This window comes from Oncorhynchus clarkii, chromosome 20, assembly GCF_045791955.1.
Source record: "Oncorhynchus clarkii lewisi isolate Uvic-CL-2024 chromosome 20, UVic_Ocla_1.0, whole genome shotgun sequence".
NCBI classification, from domain to species: Eukaryota; Metazoa; Chordata; class Actinopteri; order Salmoniformes; family Salmonidae; genus Oncorhynchus; species Oncorhynchus clarkii.
The window spans coordinates 86,225,191-86,247,787 of NC_092166.1; the positions used below are offsets into that span (position 1 = coordinate 86,225,191).

General features: G+C 47.2%; 1 protein-coding gene across 5 annotated transcripts in view; it reads right to left on the reverse strand.

The window, feature by feature from the left end:
• LOC139377008 (transforming acidic coiled-coil-containing protein 2-like) overlaps nucleotides 1-22,597 on the reverse strand; it is a 63,001-nt gene that overhangs the window by 27,653 nt on the left and 12,751 nt on the right. The window contains exons 2-12 of one of the 5 annotated variants that reach the window (XM_071120062.1): nucleotides 18,151-18,257; nucleotides 16,166-17,118; nucleotides 15,469-15,893; nucleotides 12,229-12,289; nucleotides 11,645-11,861; nucleotides 9,698-9,747; nucleotides 7,480-7,571; nucleotides 7,054-7,216; nucleotides 6,200-6,349; nucleotides 5,074-5,166; nucleotides 3,724-3,771 (exon numbers count right to left, since the gene is read on the reverse strand). In XM_071120062.1, the coding sequence (XP_070976163.1) occupies nucleotides 3,724-3,771; nucleotides 5,074-5,166; nucleotides 6,200-6,349; nucleotides 7,054-7,216; nucleotides 7,480-7,571; nucleotides 9,698-9,747; nucleotides 11,645-11,861; nucleotides 12,229-12,289; nucleotides 15,469-15,893; nucleotides 16,166-17,118; nucleotides 18,151-18,257 (2,359 nt within the window). Of the gene's footprint in view, nucleotides 1-3,723; nucleotides 3,772-5,073; nucleotides 5,167-6,199; nucleotides 6,350-7,053; nucleotides 7,217-7,479; nucleotides 7,572-9,697; nucleotides 9,748-11,644; nucleotides 11,862-12,228; nucleotides 12,290-14,519; nucleotides 14,553-15,468; nucleotides 15,894-16,165; nucleotides 17,119-18,150; nucleotides 18,258-22,597 lie in introns of all 5 variants that reach the window. The other 4 variants (XM_071120063.1, XM_071120065.1, XM_071120064.1 and 1 more) reach the window with 4 other exon arrangements.

Consider the following 22,597-nt stretch of genomic DNA (forward strand, 5'->3'; position numbering starts at 1 on the left):
CGTGTTCTCAGTCAACTTACCTGGTAAAAAATATATATAATAATATGTTAATTGTGATACAAACCTTATCGAAAAATATATAGACCTATGGGCTAGGTTAAATGAGGTGTGAGATTTGAAAAAAGTCGCAACAAAAACAAGGCATCATTCACAGGACAATATTGTCACCCATTAGAATATTATTGATCTTGTCTTTACATAGACTAAATAACATATGTGTGAATCTTGTTTTGATTTAGAATGGACCTTTATCATGCACCTGCATCGAAACAGGAAAACACATGTCATCTAGGGAAAACACATGTCATCTAGGGAAAACACATGTCATCTAGGGAAAATACATGTCATCTAGGGAAAATACATGTCATCTAGGGAAAATACATGTCATCTAGGGAAAACACATGTCATCTAGGGAAAATACATGTCATCTAGGGAAAACACATGTCAACTAGGGAAAACACATGTCAACTAGGGAAAACACATGTCATCTAGGGAAAATACATGTCATCTAGGGAAAACACATGTCATCTAGGGAAAACACATGTCATCTAGGGAAAACACATGTCATCTAGGGAAAACACATGTCATCTAGGGAAAACACATGTCATCTAGGGAAAACACATGTCATCTAGGGAAAACACATGTCAACTAGGGAAAATACATGTCATCTAGGGAAAATACATGTCATCTAGGGAAAACACATGTCAACTAGGGAAAATACATGTCATCTAGGGAAAACACATGTCATCTAGGGAAAATACATGTCATCTAGGGAAAACACATGTCATCTAGGGAAAACACATGTCATCTAGGGAAAACACATGTCAACTAGGGAAAACACATGTCATCTAGGGAAAACACATGTCATCTAGGGAAAACACATGTCATCTAGGGAAAACACATGTCATCTAGGGAAAACACATGTCATCTAGGGAAAACACATGTCATCTAATGCACTTAACTTCTTGGTGACTGGGGGGCAGTATTGAGTAGCTTGGATGAATAAGGTGCCCAGAGTAAACTGCCTGCTACTCAGTCCCAGGTGCTAATATATGCATATTATTATTAGTATTGGATCGAAAACACTCTGAAGTTTCTAAAACTGTTTGAACGATGTCTGTGAGTGTAACAGAACTCATATGGCAGGCAAAAACCTGAGAAAAATCCAACCAGGAAGTGGGACATCTGAGGCTTGTAGTTGTTTTTTTTTTTACTTAACCCCTATTGTAGACACAGTGGGATATTGGTTATGTTGCACTTCCTAAGGCTTCCACTAGACTACCTACTAACTTTATTAACCCCCCCCCCCAACCCCACAAAAAAACGTAAATGGTTTAATCCTCTCTATGGGGGATAAGAGGATGAGTTGATTGAATTGGGGCCTCATGGGGGTGTAGGAGATTTATAGCCCCACTAATATAGAGAGTTCTTTCTACCTGTTCATTTTATTGCTTCTTTAAATCAGAACAGTTTTCAGCTGTGCTAACATAATTACAAAAGGGTTTTCTAATGATCAATTAGCCTTTTAAAATGATAAACTTGGATTAGCTAACACAACGTGCCATTGGAACACAGGAGTGATGGTTGCTGATAATGGACCTCTGTACAACTATGTAGATATTCCATTAAAAAAATCTGCCGTTTTCAGCTACAATAGTCATTTACAACATTAACAATGTCTACACTGTATTTCTGATCAATTTGATGTTATTTTAAATGGACAAAAAATAGCTTTTCTTTCAAAAACAAGGACACTTCTAAGTGACCCCAAACTTTTGAACGGTAGTGCACTATACAGGGCTCTGGTCTAAAGTAGTGCACTATACAGGGCTCTGGTCTAAAGTAGTGCACTATACAGGTCTCTGGTCTAAAGTAGTGCACTATACAGGGCTCTGGTCTAAAGTAGTGCACTATACAGGTCTCTGGTCTAAAGTAGTGCACTATACAGGTCTCTGGTCTAAAGTAGTGCACTATACAGGGCTCTGGTCTAAAGTAGTGCACAATACAGGGCTCTGGTCTAAAGTAGTGCACTATATAGGGCTCTGGTCTAAAGTAGTGCACTATACAGGGCTCTGGTCTAAAGTAGTGCACTATACAAAGCTCTGGTCTAAAGTAGTGCACTATACAGGGCTCTGGTCCTAGTCGTTACTGACATAAAGCTTTGTTCTGCCAGGTAAGATACTTTACTGTTTTATCCTCCCTCCCTCCCTCCCTCCCTCCCTCCCTCCCTCCCTCCCTCCCTCCCTCCCTCCCTCCCTCCCTCCCTCCCTCCCTCCCTTTCTCTACCTCCCTCTACCTACCTCCCTCCTCCCTCCCTCTACTTCTCTCCCTCTACCTACCTACCTCCCTCCCTCGCTCCCTCTACTTCTCTCCCTCTACCTCCCTCCCTCCCTCCCTCCCTCCCTCCCTCTACCTACCTCCCTCTACTTCTCTCCCTCTACCTACCTCCCTCCCTCCCTCCCTCAACTTCTCTCCCTCTACCTACCTACCTCCCTCCCTCCCTCCCTCTACCTCCCTCCATCCCACTCTCCCTCCCTTCCTCTACCTTCCTCTACCTACCTCCCTCCCATTCTCCCTCCCTTCCTCTACCCCCTCCCTCCCTCCCTCCCTCCCTCCCTCCCTCCCTCCCTCCCTCCCTCCCTCCCTCCCTCCCTCCCTCCCTCCCTCCCTCCCTCCCTCCCTCTACCTAATATACTTTACATAGAGGTAAACCTTCAGACAATAACAAACCAGACACATTAGCAACGGAGGATTGGAATGGGAACAACAGAACAGCAGAGACGAGAAGATATTGATGAAGAGAGAGAGAGAGGGAGAGGGAGAGGGAGAGAAAGAGAGAGAGAGAGAGAGAGAGAGAGAGAGAGAGAGGGAGAGAGAAAGAGAGAGAGAGAGAGAGAGAGAGAGAGAGAGAGAGAGAGAGAGAGAGAGAGAGAGAGAGAGAGAGGGAGAGGGAGAGAGGGAGATGGGGAGAGAGAGAGAGAGAGAGAGAGAGGGGGAGAGGGAGAGGGAGAGAGGGAGATGGGGAGAGAGAGAGAGAGAGAGAGATGGAGAGAAAGAGAGAAAGAGAGAGATGGAGATGGAGAGAGAGAGAGAGAGAGAGAGAGAGAGCGAGAGAGATGGAGATGGAAATGGAGACAGAGAGAGAGAGAGAGATTGAGAGAGAGATGAGAGAGAGATGGAGAGAAAGAGAGAGATAGAGAGATGGAAATGGAGAGAGAGAGAGAGAGAGAGAGTGAGAGATGGAGAGAGAGATGAGAGAGAGATGGAGAGAGATATGGAGAGAGAGAGAGATTGAGTCCATGTTACAGACCTTTTAGATAGAAGTGGATGGGATCTAGTTCTGTCTTTAGTTGGATTAGGGCATTGGGGGAACAGTTACTTGGGGGTGACTGGTCAGGGGGTGAGGGGTAAAAGGTCAGTAGGACAACAGTTACTAGGGGGTAACAGGTCAGTAGGAGAACAGTTACTAGGGAGTGACTGGTCAGTAGGAGAACAGTTACTAGGCAGTGATTGGTCAGTAGGAGAACAGTTACTAGGGGGTAACTGGCCAGGAGGAGAACAGTTACTAGGGGGTGACTGGTCAGTAGGAGAACAGTTACTAGGGGGTGACTGGGCAGTAGGAGAACAGTTACTAGGGGGTGACTGGTCAGTAGGAGAACAGTTACTAGGGGGTAACTGGTCAGTAGGAGAATAGTTACTAGGGAGTGACATTTCTACTCTTACTTTGGGTGAACTGAAGAGATTCCACCTGCTGGGCTTCTTGAGGAGGGACTGTGGAGTGGGGAAACATCAGACAGCGTGAGACAGAGACGAGATGGGAGGAAGAGGAGGAAGAGGAGTGGGGAAGAGACATGGGAATAGACAGAGGTAGGGTTTCAGGTCCTTTCGGAAGACTCTGCTGTCCTAGCTTCAGGGGGGAAGATGGGAAGGGACTCTGGTGTCCTAGCATCAGGGGGAAGATGGACAGGGACTCTGGTGTCCTAGCTTCAGGGGAAAGATGGACAGGGACTCTGCTGTCCTAGCATCAGGGGGAAGATGGGCAGGGACTCTGCTGTCCTAGCATCAGGGGGAAGCTGGTTCCACCATTGTGGTGCCAGGACAGAGAAGAGCTTGGACTGGGCTGAGCGGGAACTGACTTCCCATAGGGGTGGGAAGTCCAAGAGACCAGAGGTGGACTGTAGATTACTTTCAGGGTGATGAAACATCTAAAAATCAAGTTGTGAAATCTCGCACCTTCTCCAAACCTTCAACCAGGCGTCAATGAACCTTCTTTCTGCGGACATTCAACCTGAAATGAGGTTATGTGTTGACACTTGAGGAAACCTACCCAACAGACCTCACTTTCAGCACATCTGGCGTGACCCTGTTGTGTTCATCAGTGTTGTTGTTAGTTGTTGTTATTTACCAGAAATCATCATAAAAAAATGACTCCCATTTGATTGAGGAATGACTACAGATTGATGAGTAGGTTTTGCAAAATTCCAGTAGCTTTCACTAAAATTCCCAAGTTTTCCAGAAATCAGTGTTGGAAGAGTCCCGGAATAAAGATAGAATAAGCAGGTGGAAATCCCGATTCCTCCAAACAGGATTCTTGGAAAACCTGGGAATTTTACCGGAATTGTGCAACCCTAGGAATGAGGATAACGTGGAGTTTTCAGATGGTGACTGACCCAGATGAAGTCAACGATATCCCAAGTCACCTTCGTGTTTATCGAAGCCTTTCCTGATCAGGCCAACAGGCAACATGCATGGATGGGTTTGATTACAAAGGAGAGAAAAGGCCCAGCGCTCTTTTCTGCTGATTGATTCAGGAAAGCTGGTGATTGGAATTCAGGGGTTAGGGGTCACAAGTCAGGGGCTACAAGCCGTGTTAGAGATGTTACGTGGGGAAATACAGGGAGAGGCAGCAGCAATTATTGTTATTGTTGAGTAACAGCCATGGGCTCACACAATGGTGTGACTAAAATGGGGGGGGGGGCAGGCTGAGACACGCTCATGCTGCTCTCACAGTCACACATCGACACACACACACACGGTGAGCAGGTACAGGTGCAGGCTGGTTCAGCTCAGTACCTGGGGGGTGACAGTGGAGAGGGAGGGGCTGTCTGAGATGTGTTTGGCTACCTGCAGAGCCTCTATCCTCAGAGCAGCTAGAACCAGTTCCTCCTGAGACGCAGGTAGGACGGGGGGTGGGGGGGGGGGTGAGTGGGAGGAGTGGGAGAAGGGAGGGTGTGGCCGGAGGGAGGAGGAGGAAGGGTGTGGCCGGAGGGAAGGGGAGGAAGGGTGTTGCCGGAGGGAGGAGGAGGAAGGGTGTGGCCGGAGGGAGGAGGAGGAAGGGTGTTGCCAGAGGGAGGAGGAGGGGGAGGAGTGGGAGAAGGGAGGGTGTGGCCGGAGGGAGAAGGAGGAGACATAAAGAGAACCAGAAGTTGAGGCAACTTACTTCCCACCTACAGTACCCACACACACTCACAGATCACCAAACAGTCACACACACATACAGCAGTCAACACTTAACAGGCTAACATATTGTAGATAAAAGGAAGCTCAATGAAAGTAATGGAGTAGCTAAGGTAAAGGAAACGGACTAGACACCAGGGTGAAAATGAAGAGAAGACACACTCATCCTCAAACACCAATAGTATTACCATGATAAATCAATAATATAACCATGATATATCAATAATATAAATCAATAATATAACTATGATAAATCAATAATGTAAATCAATAATATAAATCAATAATATAACTATAATAAATCAATAATATAAATCAATAATATAACTATGATAAATCAATAATATAATAATATTCAATAATATAACTATGATAAATCAATAATATAATAATATTCAATAATATAACTATGATAAATCAATACTATAAATCAATAATATAACTATAATAAATCAATAATATAAATCAATAATATAACTATGATAAATCAATACTATAAATCAATAATATAAATCAATAATATAACCATGATAAATCAATAATATAATAATATTCAATAATATAACTATGATAAATCAATACTATAAATCAATACTATAAATCAATAATCTAAATCAATAATATAACCATGATAAATTAATCATCTAAATCAATAATCATGATAAATCATGAATACGATAGAGAGGGTCCAACAGGAAGCAGGTTGACACGCGAGGGAGGACTCTGACTCTAATCAACACACCTGTAGTTTGAGTGCGAAGGCAGTGGGGTTGGTCTCTGCCAGGTGAGGCTCCACAGCCTCCAGGTGCACCAGGGGGTCAGGGCACTCAGACAGCCTGGGTAAGTGGGGTGCGTCTGGGGCAAGGACCTCCATAGGGCCCTGGGAGGGTAGCTACAGTACAGGGGGTGGCAGCAGGGAGGCGGAAGGAGGTGAGGAGCGGGGTGAGGAGGGGGCGAGGAGGGGGCGAGGAGGGGGCGAGGAGGGGGCGAGGAGCGGGGTGAGGAGGGGGTGAGGAGGGGGTGAGGAGGGGGTGAGGAGCGGGGTGAGGAGGGGGCGAGGAGCGGGGTGAGGAGGGGGTGAGGAGGGGGTGAGGAGGGGGGTGAGGAGGGGGTGAGGAGGGGGTGAGGAGCGGGTGAGGAGGGGGGTGAGGAGGGGGTCAGCATTGCACAGCAAAGCTTTGGGCAGTGTCAGCAGAAGGTTGGGAGGGGCTGAGTTGCTGAGACGGAGGTATGAGTTGTTTCTTGCTGGCCGGTAGGTTGTTTATGGTAGTTACCTTATAGAAGTTAACTTAAGCCAGGGATTTGAAAGTTTAACCGGGGTAGCATCTACACTGTAGGCCATACAGTATTTAGGGTTGGCACTGTCGCCCTCTACTGTACACATGACACGGACAGAGTTGAGAGGTCACGGCATAGCAAACTGGGAAAGAAAATGTGTCGTAACATTGTATTCTGAGACGAGCCTGACACAAAGAGCATGCATATGGAAGACGACGAGAAACACACAGTCAATTCATCAGGTGTATTGATCCATTCCCCCCCCACCTCCCCCAAACGTATTGATTGACAACCAGAGAGTTCGGTATTGTGACTCACCACTCCATGTTCCCTGTCTGTGCTCTGTGTCCGGCTGAGTGACTGGCTCTCTTTCTTCCTGGTCTTCTCCTTCTCTCCAGCGGACCACTCCGGACCGGGCCGAGAACCCAGCACCGGGGTCTTCATCTGGGCTGTGATCTGGGCCTCTATCTCCTCAAAACTCCTAGAGAGGGGGAGAGAAGGAAGAGGGATGTTGAGGAGAACAGACAGGATGTCTGTGTGGTAGAAGCATTACAATAGTGACCAGAACGGGATAATGAAATGTTGTTCGGCATACCCTTCTAAATCTGAATGACATTTAGAACTAATTACCAATGACTTTAAAATGCAGTGCTCATGTTGATTATTGTGTGAGACTAAAGGGTGTGTGTGTGTGCGTGCGTGCATGTGTGTGTGTATGTGTGTGTGTATCTCAGTGTGTTGTACCCTGTGCAGGGAGAGTTGGGTTCTGATCCGTGGTTAGGCTTGGTCAGGCTGTCTGTCACAGAGTCCAGCTTCAAGTAGAGAACAGAAGGTTTCTTCACAGACAGAGGATGGAGAGAGAGAGTGTGAGAGAGAGAGCAGGAGTGTGAGAGAAAGACAAAGAGAGTGTGAGAGAGAGAGTAGGAGTGTGAGAGAAATACAGAGAGAGTGAGAGAGAGAGAGAAGGAGTGTGAGAGAAATACAGAGAGAGTGTGAGAGAGAGAGCAGGAGTGTGAGAGAAAGACAGAGAGAGTGTGAGAGAGGGCAGGAGTGTGAGAGAAAGACAGAGAGAGTGTGAGAGAGGGCAGGAGTGTGAGATAAAGACAGAGAGAGTGTGAGAGAGAGAGCAGGAGTGTGAGAGAAATACAGAGAGAGTGTGAGAGAGAGAGCAGGAGTGTGAGAGAAATACAGAGAGAGTGTGAGAGAGGGCAGGAGTGTGAGAGAAAGACAGAGAGAGTGTGAGAGAGAGCAGGAGTGTGAGAAAAAGACAGAGAAGGTGTGTGTGTGAGTGAGAGTGTTAGAGATAGACAGAGAGTGTGAGAGAGAGAGAGCAGGAGTGTGTGAGAAAGACAGAGAGAGTGTGAGAGAGGGCAGGAGTGTGAGAGAAAGACAGAGAGTGTGAGAGAGGGCAGGAGTGTGAGAGAAAGACAGAGAGAGTGTGAGAGAGAGAGCAGGAGTGTGAGAGAAATACAGAGAGAGTGTGAGAGAGAGAGCAGGAGTGTGAGAGAAATACAGAGAGAGTGTGAGAGAGAGAGCAGGAGTGTGAGAGAAATACAGAGAGAGTGTGAGAGAGGGCAGGAGTGTGAGAGAAAGACAGAGAGAGTGTGAGAGAGAGAGCAGGAGTGTGTGAGAAAGACAGAGAAGGTGTGTGTGTGAGTGAGAGTGTGAGAGATAGAGTAGGGGAGAGAGAGAGAGTAGGAGAGGACATTAATACAATTAGACCCAACCAAATCACGAGAAAACAAAAAGACAATTACTTGACACATTGGAAATAATTAACAAAAAACAGAGCAAACTAGAATGCTAGTTGGCCCTAAACAGAGAGTACACAGTGGCAGAATACCTGACCACAGTGGCAGAATACCTGACCACTGTGGTAAATACCTGACCACTGTGGTAAAATACCTGACCACTGTGGCAGAATACCTGACCACTGTGGTAAAATACCTGACCACTGTGGTAAACACCTGACCACTGTGGTAAAATACCTGACCACTGTGGTAAAATACCTGACCACTGTGGTAAAATACCTGACCACTGTGGTAAAACACCTGACCACTGTGGTAAAACACCTGACCACTGTGGTGAAATACCTGACCACTGTGGTAAAACACCTGACCACTGTGGTGAAATACCTGACCACTGTGGTAAAACACCTGACCACTGTGGTAAAATACCTGACCACTGTGGTAAAACACCTGACCACTGTGGTAAAACACCTGACCACTGTGGTAAAATACCTGACCACTGTGGTAAACACCTGACCACTGTGGTAAAATACCTGACCACTGTGGTAAAACACCTGACCACTGTGGTAAAATACCTGACCACTGTGGTAAACACCTGACCACTGTGGTAAAATACCTGACCACTGTGGTAAAATACCTGACCACTGTGGTAAAATACCTGACCACTGTGGTAAAATACCTGACCACTGTGGTAAAATACCTGACCACTGTGGTAAAATACCTGACCACTGTGGTAAAACACCTGACCACTGTGGTAAAACACCTGACCACTGTGGTAAAATACCTGACCACTGTGGTAAAATACCTGACCACTGTGGTAAATTACCTGACCACTGTGGTAAAATACCTGACCACTGTGGTAAATTACCTGACCACTGTGGTAAAATACCTGACCACTGTGGTAAAACACCTGACCACTGTGGTGAAATACCTGACCACTGTGGTAAAACACCTGACCACTGTGGTAAAATACCTGACCACTGTGGTAAAACACCTGACCACTGTGGTATAATACCTGACCACTGTGGTAAAATACCTGACCACTGTGGTAAAATACCTGTCCACTGTGGCTGACCCAAACTTAAGGGAAGCTTTGACTATGTACAGACTCGGTGAGCATAGCCTTGCTATTGAGAAAGGCCACCGTAGGCAGACATGGCTCTCAAGAGAAGACGAAGAGGAACCTTCCTATCTGACTGTGGATAGATACTCACCGATGAAGAAGAGACCATCTTTTCCATGTACTCAATCTCATAGTCGGACACTGATGGAGACAACAGAAAAGACTGAGTTAGAGACAGAAAGAGAAGATAGTCAGAGGAAGAGAGGAATGAGAGAAGAGGAAGAACAGAGACAGTTAAGGACAGAAAATGCTGGACTAGACTAGGCTGGACTAGACTAGACTTGGCTGGACTAGACTAGACTTGGCTGGACTAGACTAGGCTGGACAAGACTGGACTAGACTAGGCTGGACTAGACTGGACTAGACTTGGCTGGACTAGACTTGGCTGGACTAGACTGGACTGGACTGGACTAGACTAGACTGGACTAGACTTGGCTGGACTAGACTGGACTAGACTAGACTGGACTAGACTGGACTAGACTTGGCTGGACTAGACTTGGCTGGACTAGACTAGACTAGGCTGGACTAGACTATACTAGGCTGGACTAGACTTGGCTGAACTAGACTCGACTAGACTTGGCTGGACTAGACTGGACAAGACTTGGCTGGACTAGACTTGGCTGAACTAGACTGGACTAGACTAGACTGGACTAGACTTGGCTGGACTAGACTTGACTAGACTAGACTGGACTAGACTAGACTGGACTAGATTTGGCTGGACTAGACTTGGCTGGACTAGACTAGACTAGGCTGGACTAGACCATACTAGGCTGGACTAGACTAAACTAGACTGGACTAGACTAGGCTACCCTAGGCTGGACTAGACTGGGCTGGACTAGGCTGGACTAGACTAGGCTGGACTAGACTTGGCTGGACTAGACTGGACAAGACTTGGCTGGACTAGACTTGGCTGAACTAGACTGGACTAGACTAGACTGGACTAGACTTGGCTGGACTAGACTGGACTAGACTAGACTGGACTAGACTAGACTGGACTAGATTTGGCTGGACTAGACTTGGCTGGACTAGACTAGACTAGGCTGGACTAGACCATACTGGGCTGGACTAGACTAAACTAGACTGGACTAGACTAGGCTACCCTAGGCTGGACTAGACTGGGCTGGACTAGACTGGGCTGGACTAGGCTGGACTAGACTAGGCTGGACTAGACTAGGCTGGACTACCTGGACTAGACTAGGCTGGACTAGACTAGGCTGGACTAGGCTGGACTGGGCTTGGCTGGACTAGACTAGGCTGGACTGGGCTTGGCTGGACTAGACTAGGCTGGACTGGGCTTGGCTAGACTAGGCTGGACTGGGCTTGGCTGGACTAGACTAGGCTGGACTAGACTAGGCTGGACTGGGCTTGGCTGGACTGGGCTGGACTAGGCTGGACTAGGCTTGGCTGGACTAGACTTGGCTGGATTGGGCTTGGCTGTATTAGGCTAGACTTGGTTGGACTAGATTAGACTAGGATGGACTAGGTTAGACTAGGAAGGACTAGGTTAGACTAGGTTGGACTGGGTTAGACTAGGTTAGACTAGGTTGGACTAGGTTAGACTAGGTTAGACTAGGTTGGACTAGGTTAGACTAGGTTAGACTAGGATGGACTAGGTTAGACTAGGATGGACTAGGTTAGACTAGGATGGACTAGGTTAGACTAGGTTAGACTAGGTTGGACTGAGTTAGACTAGGTTGGACTGGGTTAGACTAGGTTGGACTGGGTTAGACTAGGTCTAGGGTCAGGGTTTAGCAGAGTACTGGGTAGGGTGGGTAGGGTGGCTCTCCTCTCCTGATCTAGGGTCAGGGTTTAGCAGAGTCCTGGGCAGGGTGGGTAGGGTGGCTCTCCTCTCCTGATCTAGGGTCAGGGTTTAGCACAGTCCTGGGCAGGGTGGGTAGGGTGGCTCTCCTCTCCTGATCTAGGGTCAGGGTTTAGCAGAGTACTGGGCAGGGTGGGTAGGGTGGCAGCATAGCTAGCTGCTCAACGTCAAATAGAAATCAATAGCGATGCTGCTAACAGCATGCAGACATTAACTTACCTCGACTGTTGACAAAGGCTGTGAGGTCAGAGGGTTGAGGGAAGTCCTCATGGGGGTCAGAGGTTATCTCTGCCTCCCTGGATGCCCACTTGTGGTTGGCTGAGGAGACCAACTTCTCTTTTTGATTGGAGGAAGAGGCCAGCTTCTCTTCGTCTGTTGCGTGGTCGTCCTGTAGCGGGGGGATAGGAGACTGGGCTTCATCTACTGGGGTGAGCTCCTGGAGCGGAGGAAGGAGGAAGTGAGGAGGTGTGTGTGTGTGTGTGTGTGTGTATGTGTGTGTGTGTGTGTGTGTGTGTGTGTGTGTGTGTGTGCCTGTGAGTCTGTGTGTGTGCCTGTGTGAGTGTGTGTGCCTGTGTGTGTGTGCCTGTGAGTCTGTTTGTGTGTGTGTGTGCCTGTGTTTGTGTGTGTGTGTGTGTGTGTGTGTGTGTGTGCATGTGTGTGTGCGTGTGTGTTTGTGCCTGTGTGTTTGTGCCTGTGTGTGTGTGTGTGTGTGTGTGTGTGTGTGTGTGTGTGTGTGTGTGTGTGTGTGTGTGTGTGTGTGTGTGTGCGTGCGTGCGTGCGTAAGTGAGAGAAGACAGACTGACTTGTGATGATAGATCAGACATGGGCGATCTCTTTGGGGACCTCTTGACTCTGAAAGTATTACTGGAAGAGGAAGGGGGAGGAAGGGGAGAGAGCGGTGGAGGATCAGAACAAGTCTCCCCCTGCAGAGACTTCATCAATGAAGACTTCATCAATAAGTCAATCAATACGTCAACTCTATTGTCTTTTTAAAAACAAGAGGCGTATTACTCTCCCTGTGTCTAGCTCAATAAGATGTGTACTAGTCATTCACAACACAAGGGGGATGTTGAAAATGATAATGATTTCTGTATGCATGGCGTATTACTCTCCCTGTGTCTAGCTCAATAAGATGTGTACTAGTCATTCACAACACAAGGGGGATATTGAAAATGATAATGATTTCTGTATGCATGGCGTATTACTCTCCCTGTGTCTAGCTCAATAAGATGTGTACTAGTCATTCACAACACAAGGGGGATGTTGAAAATTATAATGATGCATGGTGTAAAGCAGTATCATCAAAACTCAAAAAACATAATACTCACATGTTGTTGAACTGATAATACATGTTTCAGTATTTAGCGTCGCTAGTTTAGTTAGCGTACATTGCGTTAATTTGACTAGAATTACAGTAGGTTGAAAGTCAATTTCTGCCCCCTCCCCCCCCAAAAAATTGCTGCCATGATTCACTTTTGATGGTATACATTAGACGCCCCAGATGTTTCAAACCTCCCCTCGGGGACCTGCACACGATTCAAACCTCCCCTTGGGGACCCCCAGACATTACAACCCCCCCACCCCACAGATGTTTCACTGTTACATTTTAGCCCTGAACTAGCAAAACTGATTCAAGTAGTCAGGGGCTTAAGGATTAGTTGAATCAGGTCCTAGTTCTGGAATAAATCAAATGCATGGAAAGGCTGCATTAGGCAACAGACGCCAATGTTAATTCTTTGCTAAGTTAGCGTGTTAGCAAGTTAGCGAGTTAGCGTGTTAGCGTGTTAGCGAGTTAGCGTGTTAGCGAGTTAGTGTGTTAGCGTGTTAGTGTGTTAGCGTGTCAGCGAGTTAGCGTGTTAGTGTGTTAGCGTGTCAGCGAGTTAGCGTGTTAGTGTGTTAGCGTGTCAGCGAGTTAGCGTGTTAGTGTGTTAGCGTGTCAGCGAGTTAGCGTGTCAGCGAGTTAGCGTGTCAGCGAGTTAGCGTGTTAGCGTGTCAGCGAGTTAGCGTGTTAGTGTGTTAGCGTGTCAGCGAGTTAGCGTGTTAGTGTGTTAGCGTGTCAGCGAGTTAGCGTGTCAGCGAGTTAGCGTGTCAGCGATATGAGATGAATAGTTCAAACTAATGCTGTCTTGATACCAGTATTGGGATACTAATATACCAGATTTTCTAGAAGCAGATTTCACTCTTTAGTCCTTTAAGACCTACTTTTGTAAAATAGTGAGCGAGTTTGTTTTGCTCGGTGCCCATTAGTCCAACTGTGGCACCGGGTAATGCCAAGCGAACCGGGCCCATTGTGTTCTGTACAGTAGCTTTCAAAAGAAACAAATGCGAATCTGTGTGTTTCCAACATTAGGACTGTATTTCTTCCAGAAATGAATTCTGCTTCATGTTTTTTTTGGTTTCCCTTCCACAATACGGGTATTGTGACAACCCTCAGTCTAAACCCAGGTATCTACAACCAACCTAGACCACACAGATTCACTGCTCCTTAGTGTGACCACGACTAACCTCTGTTGCTCTTCAATAGAGGAGGTGCTACCGTGTGAATGTTCTCTTTCCCTTGGAGAAGGGGTGCACCTGTACAAGACTGGTTACATTTATATGGCAGGATGCTCATTGAAGAAAATGGGCATGGTAGAGCTTCTCTGATTGGTTGGTTTTGCATGGTAGAGCTTCTCTGATTGGTTGGTTTTGCATGGTGAAGCTTTTCTGATTGGTTGGTTTTGCATGGTAGGGCTTCTCTAATTGGTTGGTTTTGCGTGGTAGAGCTTCTCTAATTGGTTGGTTTTGCGTGGTAGAGCTTCTCTGATTGGTTGGTTTTGCGTGGTAGAGCTTCTCTGATTGGTTGTCTTTATGTTACTGTTGTGTTAATAGGGAGGAGGACAGGGTTGAAAAACGTCCCATGTTTTCCAGAAATCCTGGTTGGGAAGATTCCCAGAATTTCAGGAGAACTTGTGAATTTGGGGAAAGTTAGAAGGAGATGAGCACGACGGGGCTACAAGCTCTCTCTGAGAGTAGGAATGTTTAGAAAAACTGAAACATTATTTACATAAACAGTTAGAGGTCAAAACAGTCCTGCTGCCATTCCTGTACTTACAACAGACAACACAGAGAGGAACCCTTCGACTTCCTGTGGCACACGAGAACACACAGACAGGTGACAGAGAGACAGACAGGTGACAGAGAGGCAGACAGGAGACAGAGAGACAGACAGGAGACAGAGAGACAGACAGGAGACAGAGAGGTGACAGAGAGACAGACAGGAGACAGAGAGACAGACAGGTGACAGAGAGACAGACAGGAGACAGAGAGACAGACAGGTGACAGAGAGACAGACAGGAGACAGAGAGGTGACAGAGACACAGACAGGTGACAGAGAGACAGACAGGAGACAGAGAGACAGACAGGAGACAGAGAGACAGACAGGTGACAGAGAGACAGACAGGAGACAGAGAGGTGACAGAGAGACAGACAGGAGACAGAGAGACAGACAGGAGACAGAGAGACAGACAGGAGACAGAGAGACAGAAAGGAGACAGAGAGACAGACAGGAGACAGAGAGACAGACAGGTGACAGAGAGACAGACAGGAGACAGAGACAGACAGGAGACAGAGAGGTGACAGAGAGACAGACAGGTGACAGAGAGACAGACAGGTGACAGAGAGACAGACAGGTGACAGAGAGACAGACAGGAGACAGAGAGGTGACAGAGAGACAGACAGGTGACAGAGAGACAGACAGGTGACAGAGAGACAGAGACAGACAGGTGACAGAGAGACAGAGAGACAGACAGGAGACACAGAGACAGACAGGTGATAGAGAGACAGACAGGTGACAGAGAGACAGGTGGCACAGACAGACAAACACATTCTCTCTCCCAATTTGGATAGAGAGATAACAAAACACACACACACACACACACACACACACACACACACACAGCTAAAATAATTCAGTACTAAATATACAAACAGAAACACATAAACAAATGACAACGTGAAAGTGCCTTATAACCACCTAATAATGCAATGGCATTTAAACTTACGATTTGATTGGTTTCTTCTTGGTCTTGGTCGGTTTGTTCTGGTTGTGGTCCTCCAGCTCCCTAACTTCATCGTTATCGTTATCAACCTCGTCGTCATTGGCCGACACCTCGAAAGAGGCGGAGCCAGAGGCAGCCTTGGGTGGAAGCGCAGCCGTCCTATTGGACGAACCCTTGAAGGAGTTGACAGCTGACTCATTGAAGGTGTCAGAGTCAAAACTATAGGAGGGTTTGTTCAGCTCGGGAGAGATAGGGATCCCGCTGTTCGAGCCGAAAGGATTGAAGTTAAGGTCGTCCCACTGAGCCGGGTCAGAGTTATAGGAGGGCTTAGAGACGAGGATGTCATCGGGGATTAGGCTGTTGTCTAGGGGTTCACATGGGGGCTGGACGGCCTTCTTCAGACCCATCCTGGGCTTCCTTAGAGGCATCTGATAATAACAAAAAAATACATCATATTAATAACTATACAGTCTATTAATTTTAAAAACACTACAAAGTAACTTTACATAGTCAATATAATAATAATATATAATATAATCAGTAAAATAAAACACAGATCAAACACACAGATTAAACATGAAGACCAAGGAGAGCACTAAACATGACAACAGACTAGAGTCAAAATCCAACTGGGATTTCTGGAAGATCAGGGAATTTGGGGAAAGTTAATAGAATTTTGCAACCCTTTTGACAGACAGACCTTGGAACCTGCTTTTTTGCCCAGCTTCTTGGGTGGTGGAGAGGCCTTGGGAGGCTCCTCGAGGGTCTCCTCAGAATAGTCAAACTCCAGTCTGACCGCCCCTGGGGTTCGAATAGGGGGGCTGGTTGAGGGAAGAGTTGGCTCGGCGTTAGGGCGCTCCGGGGAGTTAGCGACTTTACGCCCTCCGTTGTTGAACGGGTCGATGTCTTCAAAGTTGTCTGGGTCCCATTTGTAGGTCCCACTGAGGGGAGAGCCTTCGCTGCCTGGGGGGGCCTCCGGCACGGAGATGGGGGTGTCCTCCTGTCGGTTGGGTATAGAGATAGCTGGGGTCGGGGTCAGAATAGAAGTAGGGGCCAGGATTAGTTGATTATCTGTCTCTGGGCTAGTGTGATTGGTCTCTTCAGTGAGCGAGGCGGAGTCTACTGTGGCTCCTCCTACTTCCAGATCCTCAGAGACCAATAGGGGTCTGGCTGCTCTGGTGGGCTCGGCACCCCTCTCCAGCTCCGGTGTGGTTCCGGAGGACGGCAGTTGGGGGCTCTCTAGGTTAGAGCTCTGCCTGGGGAGAGGCTTCTTTTTCAGGGAGCCGCCTGGGCGGAGAGGCCCCTTCTTGGAGGGTCTGCGGAGAGTCCCTGGAGCACTCTCAGTACCACAGTCAACACTAAAGGCCTCAGCTAAGGGACGGGAGTCTCCGATTGAGATGGAGGATCCTCCGCCGTCTAGGGGGCCGGAGCCATCTAGCTCCCCAGCCTGGAGGCTCAGAGAGCGGGTTAGAGATCGGCTCTGGGACTCAGCAGCAGCAGCAGCAGCAGCAGCAGCTATGAGCTGGTCTAGGTTATACGCTCCGCTAGCAGCTATGGGCTTGTCCTCGTCAAAGACTATGGACAGGGAGCTACCATGGTGACCTTTAGCCTCTGACCCGGGTTCACCGTCTGCCTCAGAGTCACAGCCAAGACCTGGAGGAACAGAGAAATATAAATGATAGGTAATATATAGTCATGACACAATCCCGATATGGTGTTTGAATGAGAGAGAGAAATGACATTCTTCTGATGCTTGTTAGTTGTATTCGTTTGAGAGAGAGAGAAACATGTGTTTCCATTGCAATAAAGCCCTAAAATGTTATTGAGAGAGAGAGAGAGCGACTGTACAACACTGTATATATACAGTAGGTGAAGATGTATATATACATAATATGACATTTGAAATGTCTTTATTCTTTTTAAATTTTTATATGTGTAATGTACATTTGTACATTTGTTTATGTCAACACATTTTACCCATGCCAATAAAGCCCTTCAATGGAATTAAATTGAGAGAGGGAGATCGAGAGAGACGGAGAGAGAAAGAGAGAGAGATGATGGTGAAGGCTGTGTCTGGTTTTAGACTAATTCAATTGGTGAATGAGCTCTGAATATTTCATCACAACCTCCCAGCCAATCAGTAAAACACAAACGAACATTGTGATGAATGGCTGAAGCTTTCCTGCATTGATAATACCTGCTTATATCCGTTAGCAGCTCTGTGATGCTGGTCTGAATGACTGAACAGAGAAAACCTCTTTGTTTGAAGTACCAGTAGTCACCAGTAGAGGGCATTCTAAATCTCTGTCTCTCTGTGTGTGTCTCTCTCTCTCTGTGTGTGTGTGTGTGTCTCTGTGTGTGTGTGTGTCTCTGTGTGTGTGTGTGTGTGTGTGTGTGTGTGTGTCTCTCTCTGTGTGTGTGTGTGTGTGTCTCTCTCTCCGTGTGTGTGTGTGTCTCTCTCTCTGTGAGTGTGTGTGTGTGTGTGTGTCTCTCTCTCTCCGTGTGTGTGTGTCTCTCTCTGTGTGTGTGTGTGTGTCTCTCTCTCTGTGAGTGTGTGTGTGTGTCTCTCTCGCTCCGTGTGTGTGTGTCTCTCTCTCCGTGTGTGTGTGTGTGTGCCTCTCTCTCTCTCTCTCTCTCTCTCTCTCTCCCTCTCGCTCTCTGTGAATGTGCACGAGTCTCTCTCACCGGTGTCTTCAGAGGTCAGCAGCTGGACATGAGGGTCTGTCTCCGTGGGGGACTTGACAGGGGTGGTCGACTCTGGCGTCTCGAACGCTCCGTCAGAGTCTGAGCTCCTATAGGACAGAGAGAGAGAGACTCAGTATCACTGTAGACCTCATAAATGACCATAGTGTGAAGGGAAGGAGACATGACACCACCAGGGTCTCATTTTCACTGGTACGATGAGTCCACAAAGTAGAAGATGTAAAAATATATCAGATCCAATAACAATACGATACTCCAGAACATCATAGCATCAGAAACTAGTTACTAAATCTATCAGATCCAATAACAGTACGATACTCCAGAACATCACAGCATCAGAAACTAGTTACTAAATCAATCAGATCTAATAACAGTACGATACTCCAGAACATCACAGCATCAGAAACTAGTTACTAAATCTATCAATCAATCAAAACAATTGCACAGCTCAGTGAACTCATACATCGTCAGGGCTTTAAAGTGCCCTAGTGGCACCAGGGAATCCAAACGGAACCAGGGGATCCAAACGGAACCAGGGAATCCAAAAGGAACCAGGGAATCCAAACGGAACCAGGGAATCCAAAAGGAACCAGGGAATCCAAACGGAACCAGGGAATCCAAACGGAACCAGGGAATCCAAACGGAACTAATGTTAATGTAAGTGATTCCAAAAAAGCGGATTTCCTAAAAGCGGATTTACTTAATTCCGTGGAGACCCTTTGGGACCTCAAGAGTTAACCAAACCTGTGAACGGGTTTGGTATCTCATTATTTTATACGTTAGCAATGAAGTTCGGTAAGTTGGAAGCTTTGTGTAGCAGGGCTTTGTAAACAGTAAGGGAATAATGGAGTGATCTACGGGACTTTAGTGAGGTTCAGCTGTTGATACAGGAAGCAGTGAGGAGTAGCAAAATGGTCACCTGTGATGAAACGAATGGTGCTTTGGTAGACGGCATACAAAGGGTTAAGAGTAGTGGCTGCTGCAATCTGGTAAAATGGTGTCACCATAATCAAGAACTGGCAGGAAAAGTAGACTGAACAATCTACTTCCTGCTATTTAGGGAGAGGAAAGATCTATTTCTAAAAAAAATAAGTCCACTTTAAATATTATATTTTGAGCTAGCTCATCCGTACGTTTTTTAAAACATGAAATCTTTGTCAATCCAGATACCCAGATATTTGTAGGCGGGAACCTGATCGATGGGAGAACCATCCAGTGAATAAATATGTAGTTCATCTGGAAAATTCTGTAGAGAACGAGAGAACAGCATGTACATAGTCTTGCCCATGAGAACATGTTTTAAACCAACCAGGGCTTTCTGGTAACAAGGTCAGATTGAAGCGCAAACAGCCTAGTCAACAGTTGGATCAATTAAACAGTGTCGTCTTCATACAGATGAATAGTACTTTCTTTTTCTTAAATAGACCGATATTATTTCTATGAACAGTAAAGAACCCTGCAGAATACCTTTCATAATATCCAGCAGACTGACATGAACACTGTCAGAGATACTACACATTGAGTCCTGTCTCACAGATCATTTTCAAACCAGGCCGACTTCAGCAGACTATTGAATAAGAATGTAATGGTCAACAGGATCGAAGGTCTTGGAACGGGGTATAAATAAGGCAGCTCAAATTTGTTTTATTGATCCAAACAATTTCAAACATATCATCTATAACCAGCTGAAACAGTACTATGTCCAGGCTATAACCAGCTGAAACAGTACTATGTCCAGGCTATAACCAGCTGAAACAGTGTTATGTCCAGGTCTATAACCAGGTCTATAACCAGCTGAAACAGTTCTATGTCCTGGTCTATAACCAGCTGAAACAGTGTTATGTCCAGGTCTATAACCAGCTGAAACAGTGTTATGTCCAGGTCTATAACCAGGTCTATAACCAGCTGAAACAGTGTTATGTCCAGGTCTATAACCAGGTCTATAACCAGCTGAAACAGTGTTATGTCCAGGTCTATAACCAGCTGAAACAGTGTTATGTCCAGGTCTATAACCAGCTGAAACAGTGTTATGTCCAGGTCCATAACCAGCTGAAACAGTGCTATGTTCAGGTCTATAACCAGCTGAACAGTGTTATGTCCAGGTCTATAACCAGCTTAAACAGTGTTATGTCCAGGTCTATAACCAGCTGAAACAGTGTTATGTCCAGGTCTATTACCAGCTGAAACAGTACTATGTCCAGGTCTATAACCAGCTGAAACAGTGTTATGTCCAGGTCTATTACCAGGTCTATAACCAGCTGAAACCCGACTATGTCCAGGTCTATAACCAGGTCTATAACCAGCTGAAACAGTGTTATGTCCAGGTCTATAACCAGCTGAAACAGTACTATGTCCAGGTCTATAACCAGCTGAAACAGTACTATGTCCAGGTCTATAACCAGCTGAAACAGTACTATGTCCAGGTCTATAACCAGCTGAAACAGTGTTATGTCCAGGTCTATGAGAATACCAGGGGAGGACACCCGCTTTCCAGATTTTAGAGGGAACACCAGAATACCAGGGGAGGCCATCCGCTTCCCAGATCTTAGGGAGAACAGCAGAATACCAGGGGAGGCCATCCGCTTCCCAGATTTTAGAGGGAACACCAGAATACCAGGGGAGGCCATCCGCTTCCCAGATTTTAGAGGGAACACCAGAATACCAGGGGAGGACACCCGCTTCCCAGATTTTAGAGGGAACACCAGAATACCAGGGGAGGCCATCCGCTTCCCAGATTTTAGAGGGAACAGCAGAATACCAGGGGAGGCCATCCGCTTCCCAGATTTTAGAGGGAACACCAGAATACCAGGGGAGGCCATCCGCTTCCCAGATTTTAGAGGGAACACCAGAATACCAGGGGAGGCCATCCGCTTCCCAGATTTTAGAGGGAACACCAGAATACCAGGGGAGGACAACCGCTTCCCAGATTTTAGAGGGAACACCAGAATACCAGGGGAGGCCATCCGCTTCCCAGATTTTAGAGGGAACACCAGAATACCAGGGGAGGCCATCCGCTTCCCAGATCTTAGGGAGAACACCAGAATACCAGGGGAGGCCATCCGCTTCCCAGATCTTAGCGATGACATCAGAATACCAGGGGAGGCCATCCGCTTCCCAGATCTTAGCGATGACATCAGAATACCAGGGGAGGCCATCCGCTTCCCAGATTTTAGAGGGAACACCAGAATACCAGGGGAGGCCATCCGCTTCCCAGATCTTAGCGATGACATCAGAATACCAGGGGAGGCCATCCGCTTCCCAGATCTTAGGGAGAACACCAGAATACCAGGGGAGGCCATCCGCTTCCCAGATCTTAGGGAGAACACCAGAATACCAGGGGAGGCCATCCGCTTCCCAGATCTTAGCGATGACATCAGAATACCAGGGGAGGCCATCCGCTTCCCAGATCTTAGCGATGACATCAGAATACCAGGGGAGGCCATCCGCTTCCCAGATTTTAGAGGGAACACCAGAATACCAGGGGAGGCCATCCGCTTCCCAGATCTTAGCGATGACATCAGAATACCAGGGGAGGCCATCCGCTTCCCAGATCTTAGCGATGACATCAGAATACCAGGGGAGGCCATCCGCTTCCCAGATCTTAGGGAGAACACCAGAATACCAGGGGAGGCCATCCGCTTCCCAGATCTTAGCGATGACATCAGAATACCAGGGGAGGCCATCCGCTTCCCAGATCTTAGCGATGACATCAGAATACCAGGGGAGGCCATCCGCTTCCCAGATTTTAGAGGGAACACCAGAATACCAGGGGAGGCCATCCGCTTCCCAGATTTTAGAGGGAACACCAGAATACCAGGGGAGGCCATCCGCTTCCCAGATCTTAGCGATGACATCAGAATACCAGGGGAGGCCATCCGCTTCCCAGATTTTAGAGGGAACACCAGAATACCAGGGGAGGCCATCCGCTTCCCAGATTTTAGCGAGAACACCAGAATACCAGGGGAGGCCATCCGCTTCCCAGATTTTAGCGAGAACACCAGAATACCAGGGGAGGCCATCCGCTTCCCAGATCTTAGCGATGACATCAGAATACCAGGGGAGGCCATCCGCTTCCCAGATTTTAGAGGGAACACCAGAATACCAGGGGAGGCCATCCGCTTCCCAGATTTTAGCGATGACATCAGAATACCAGGGGAGGCCATCCGCTTCCCAGATTTTAGAGGGAACACCAGAATACCAGGGGAGGCCATCCGCTTCCCAGATTTTAGCGAGAACACCAGAATACCAGGGGAGGCCATCCGCTTCCCAGATTTTAGCGAGAACACCAGAATACCAGGGGAGGCCATCCGCTTCCCAGATCTTAGCGATGACATCAGAATACCAGGGGAGGCCATCCGCTTCCCAGATTTTAGAGGGAACACCAGAATACCAGGGGAGGCCATCCGCTTCCCAGATTTTAGCGAGAACA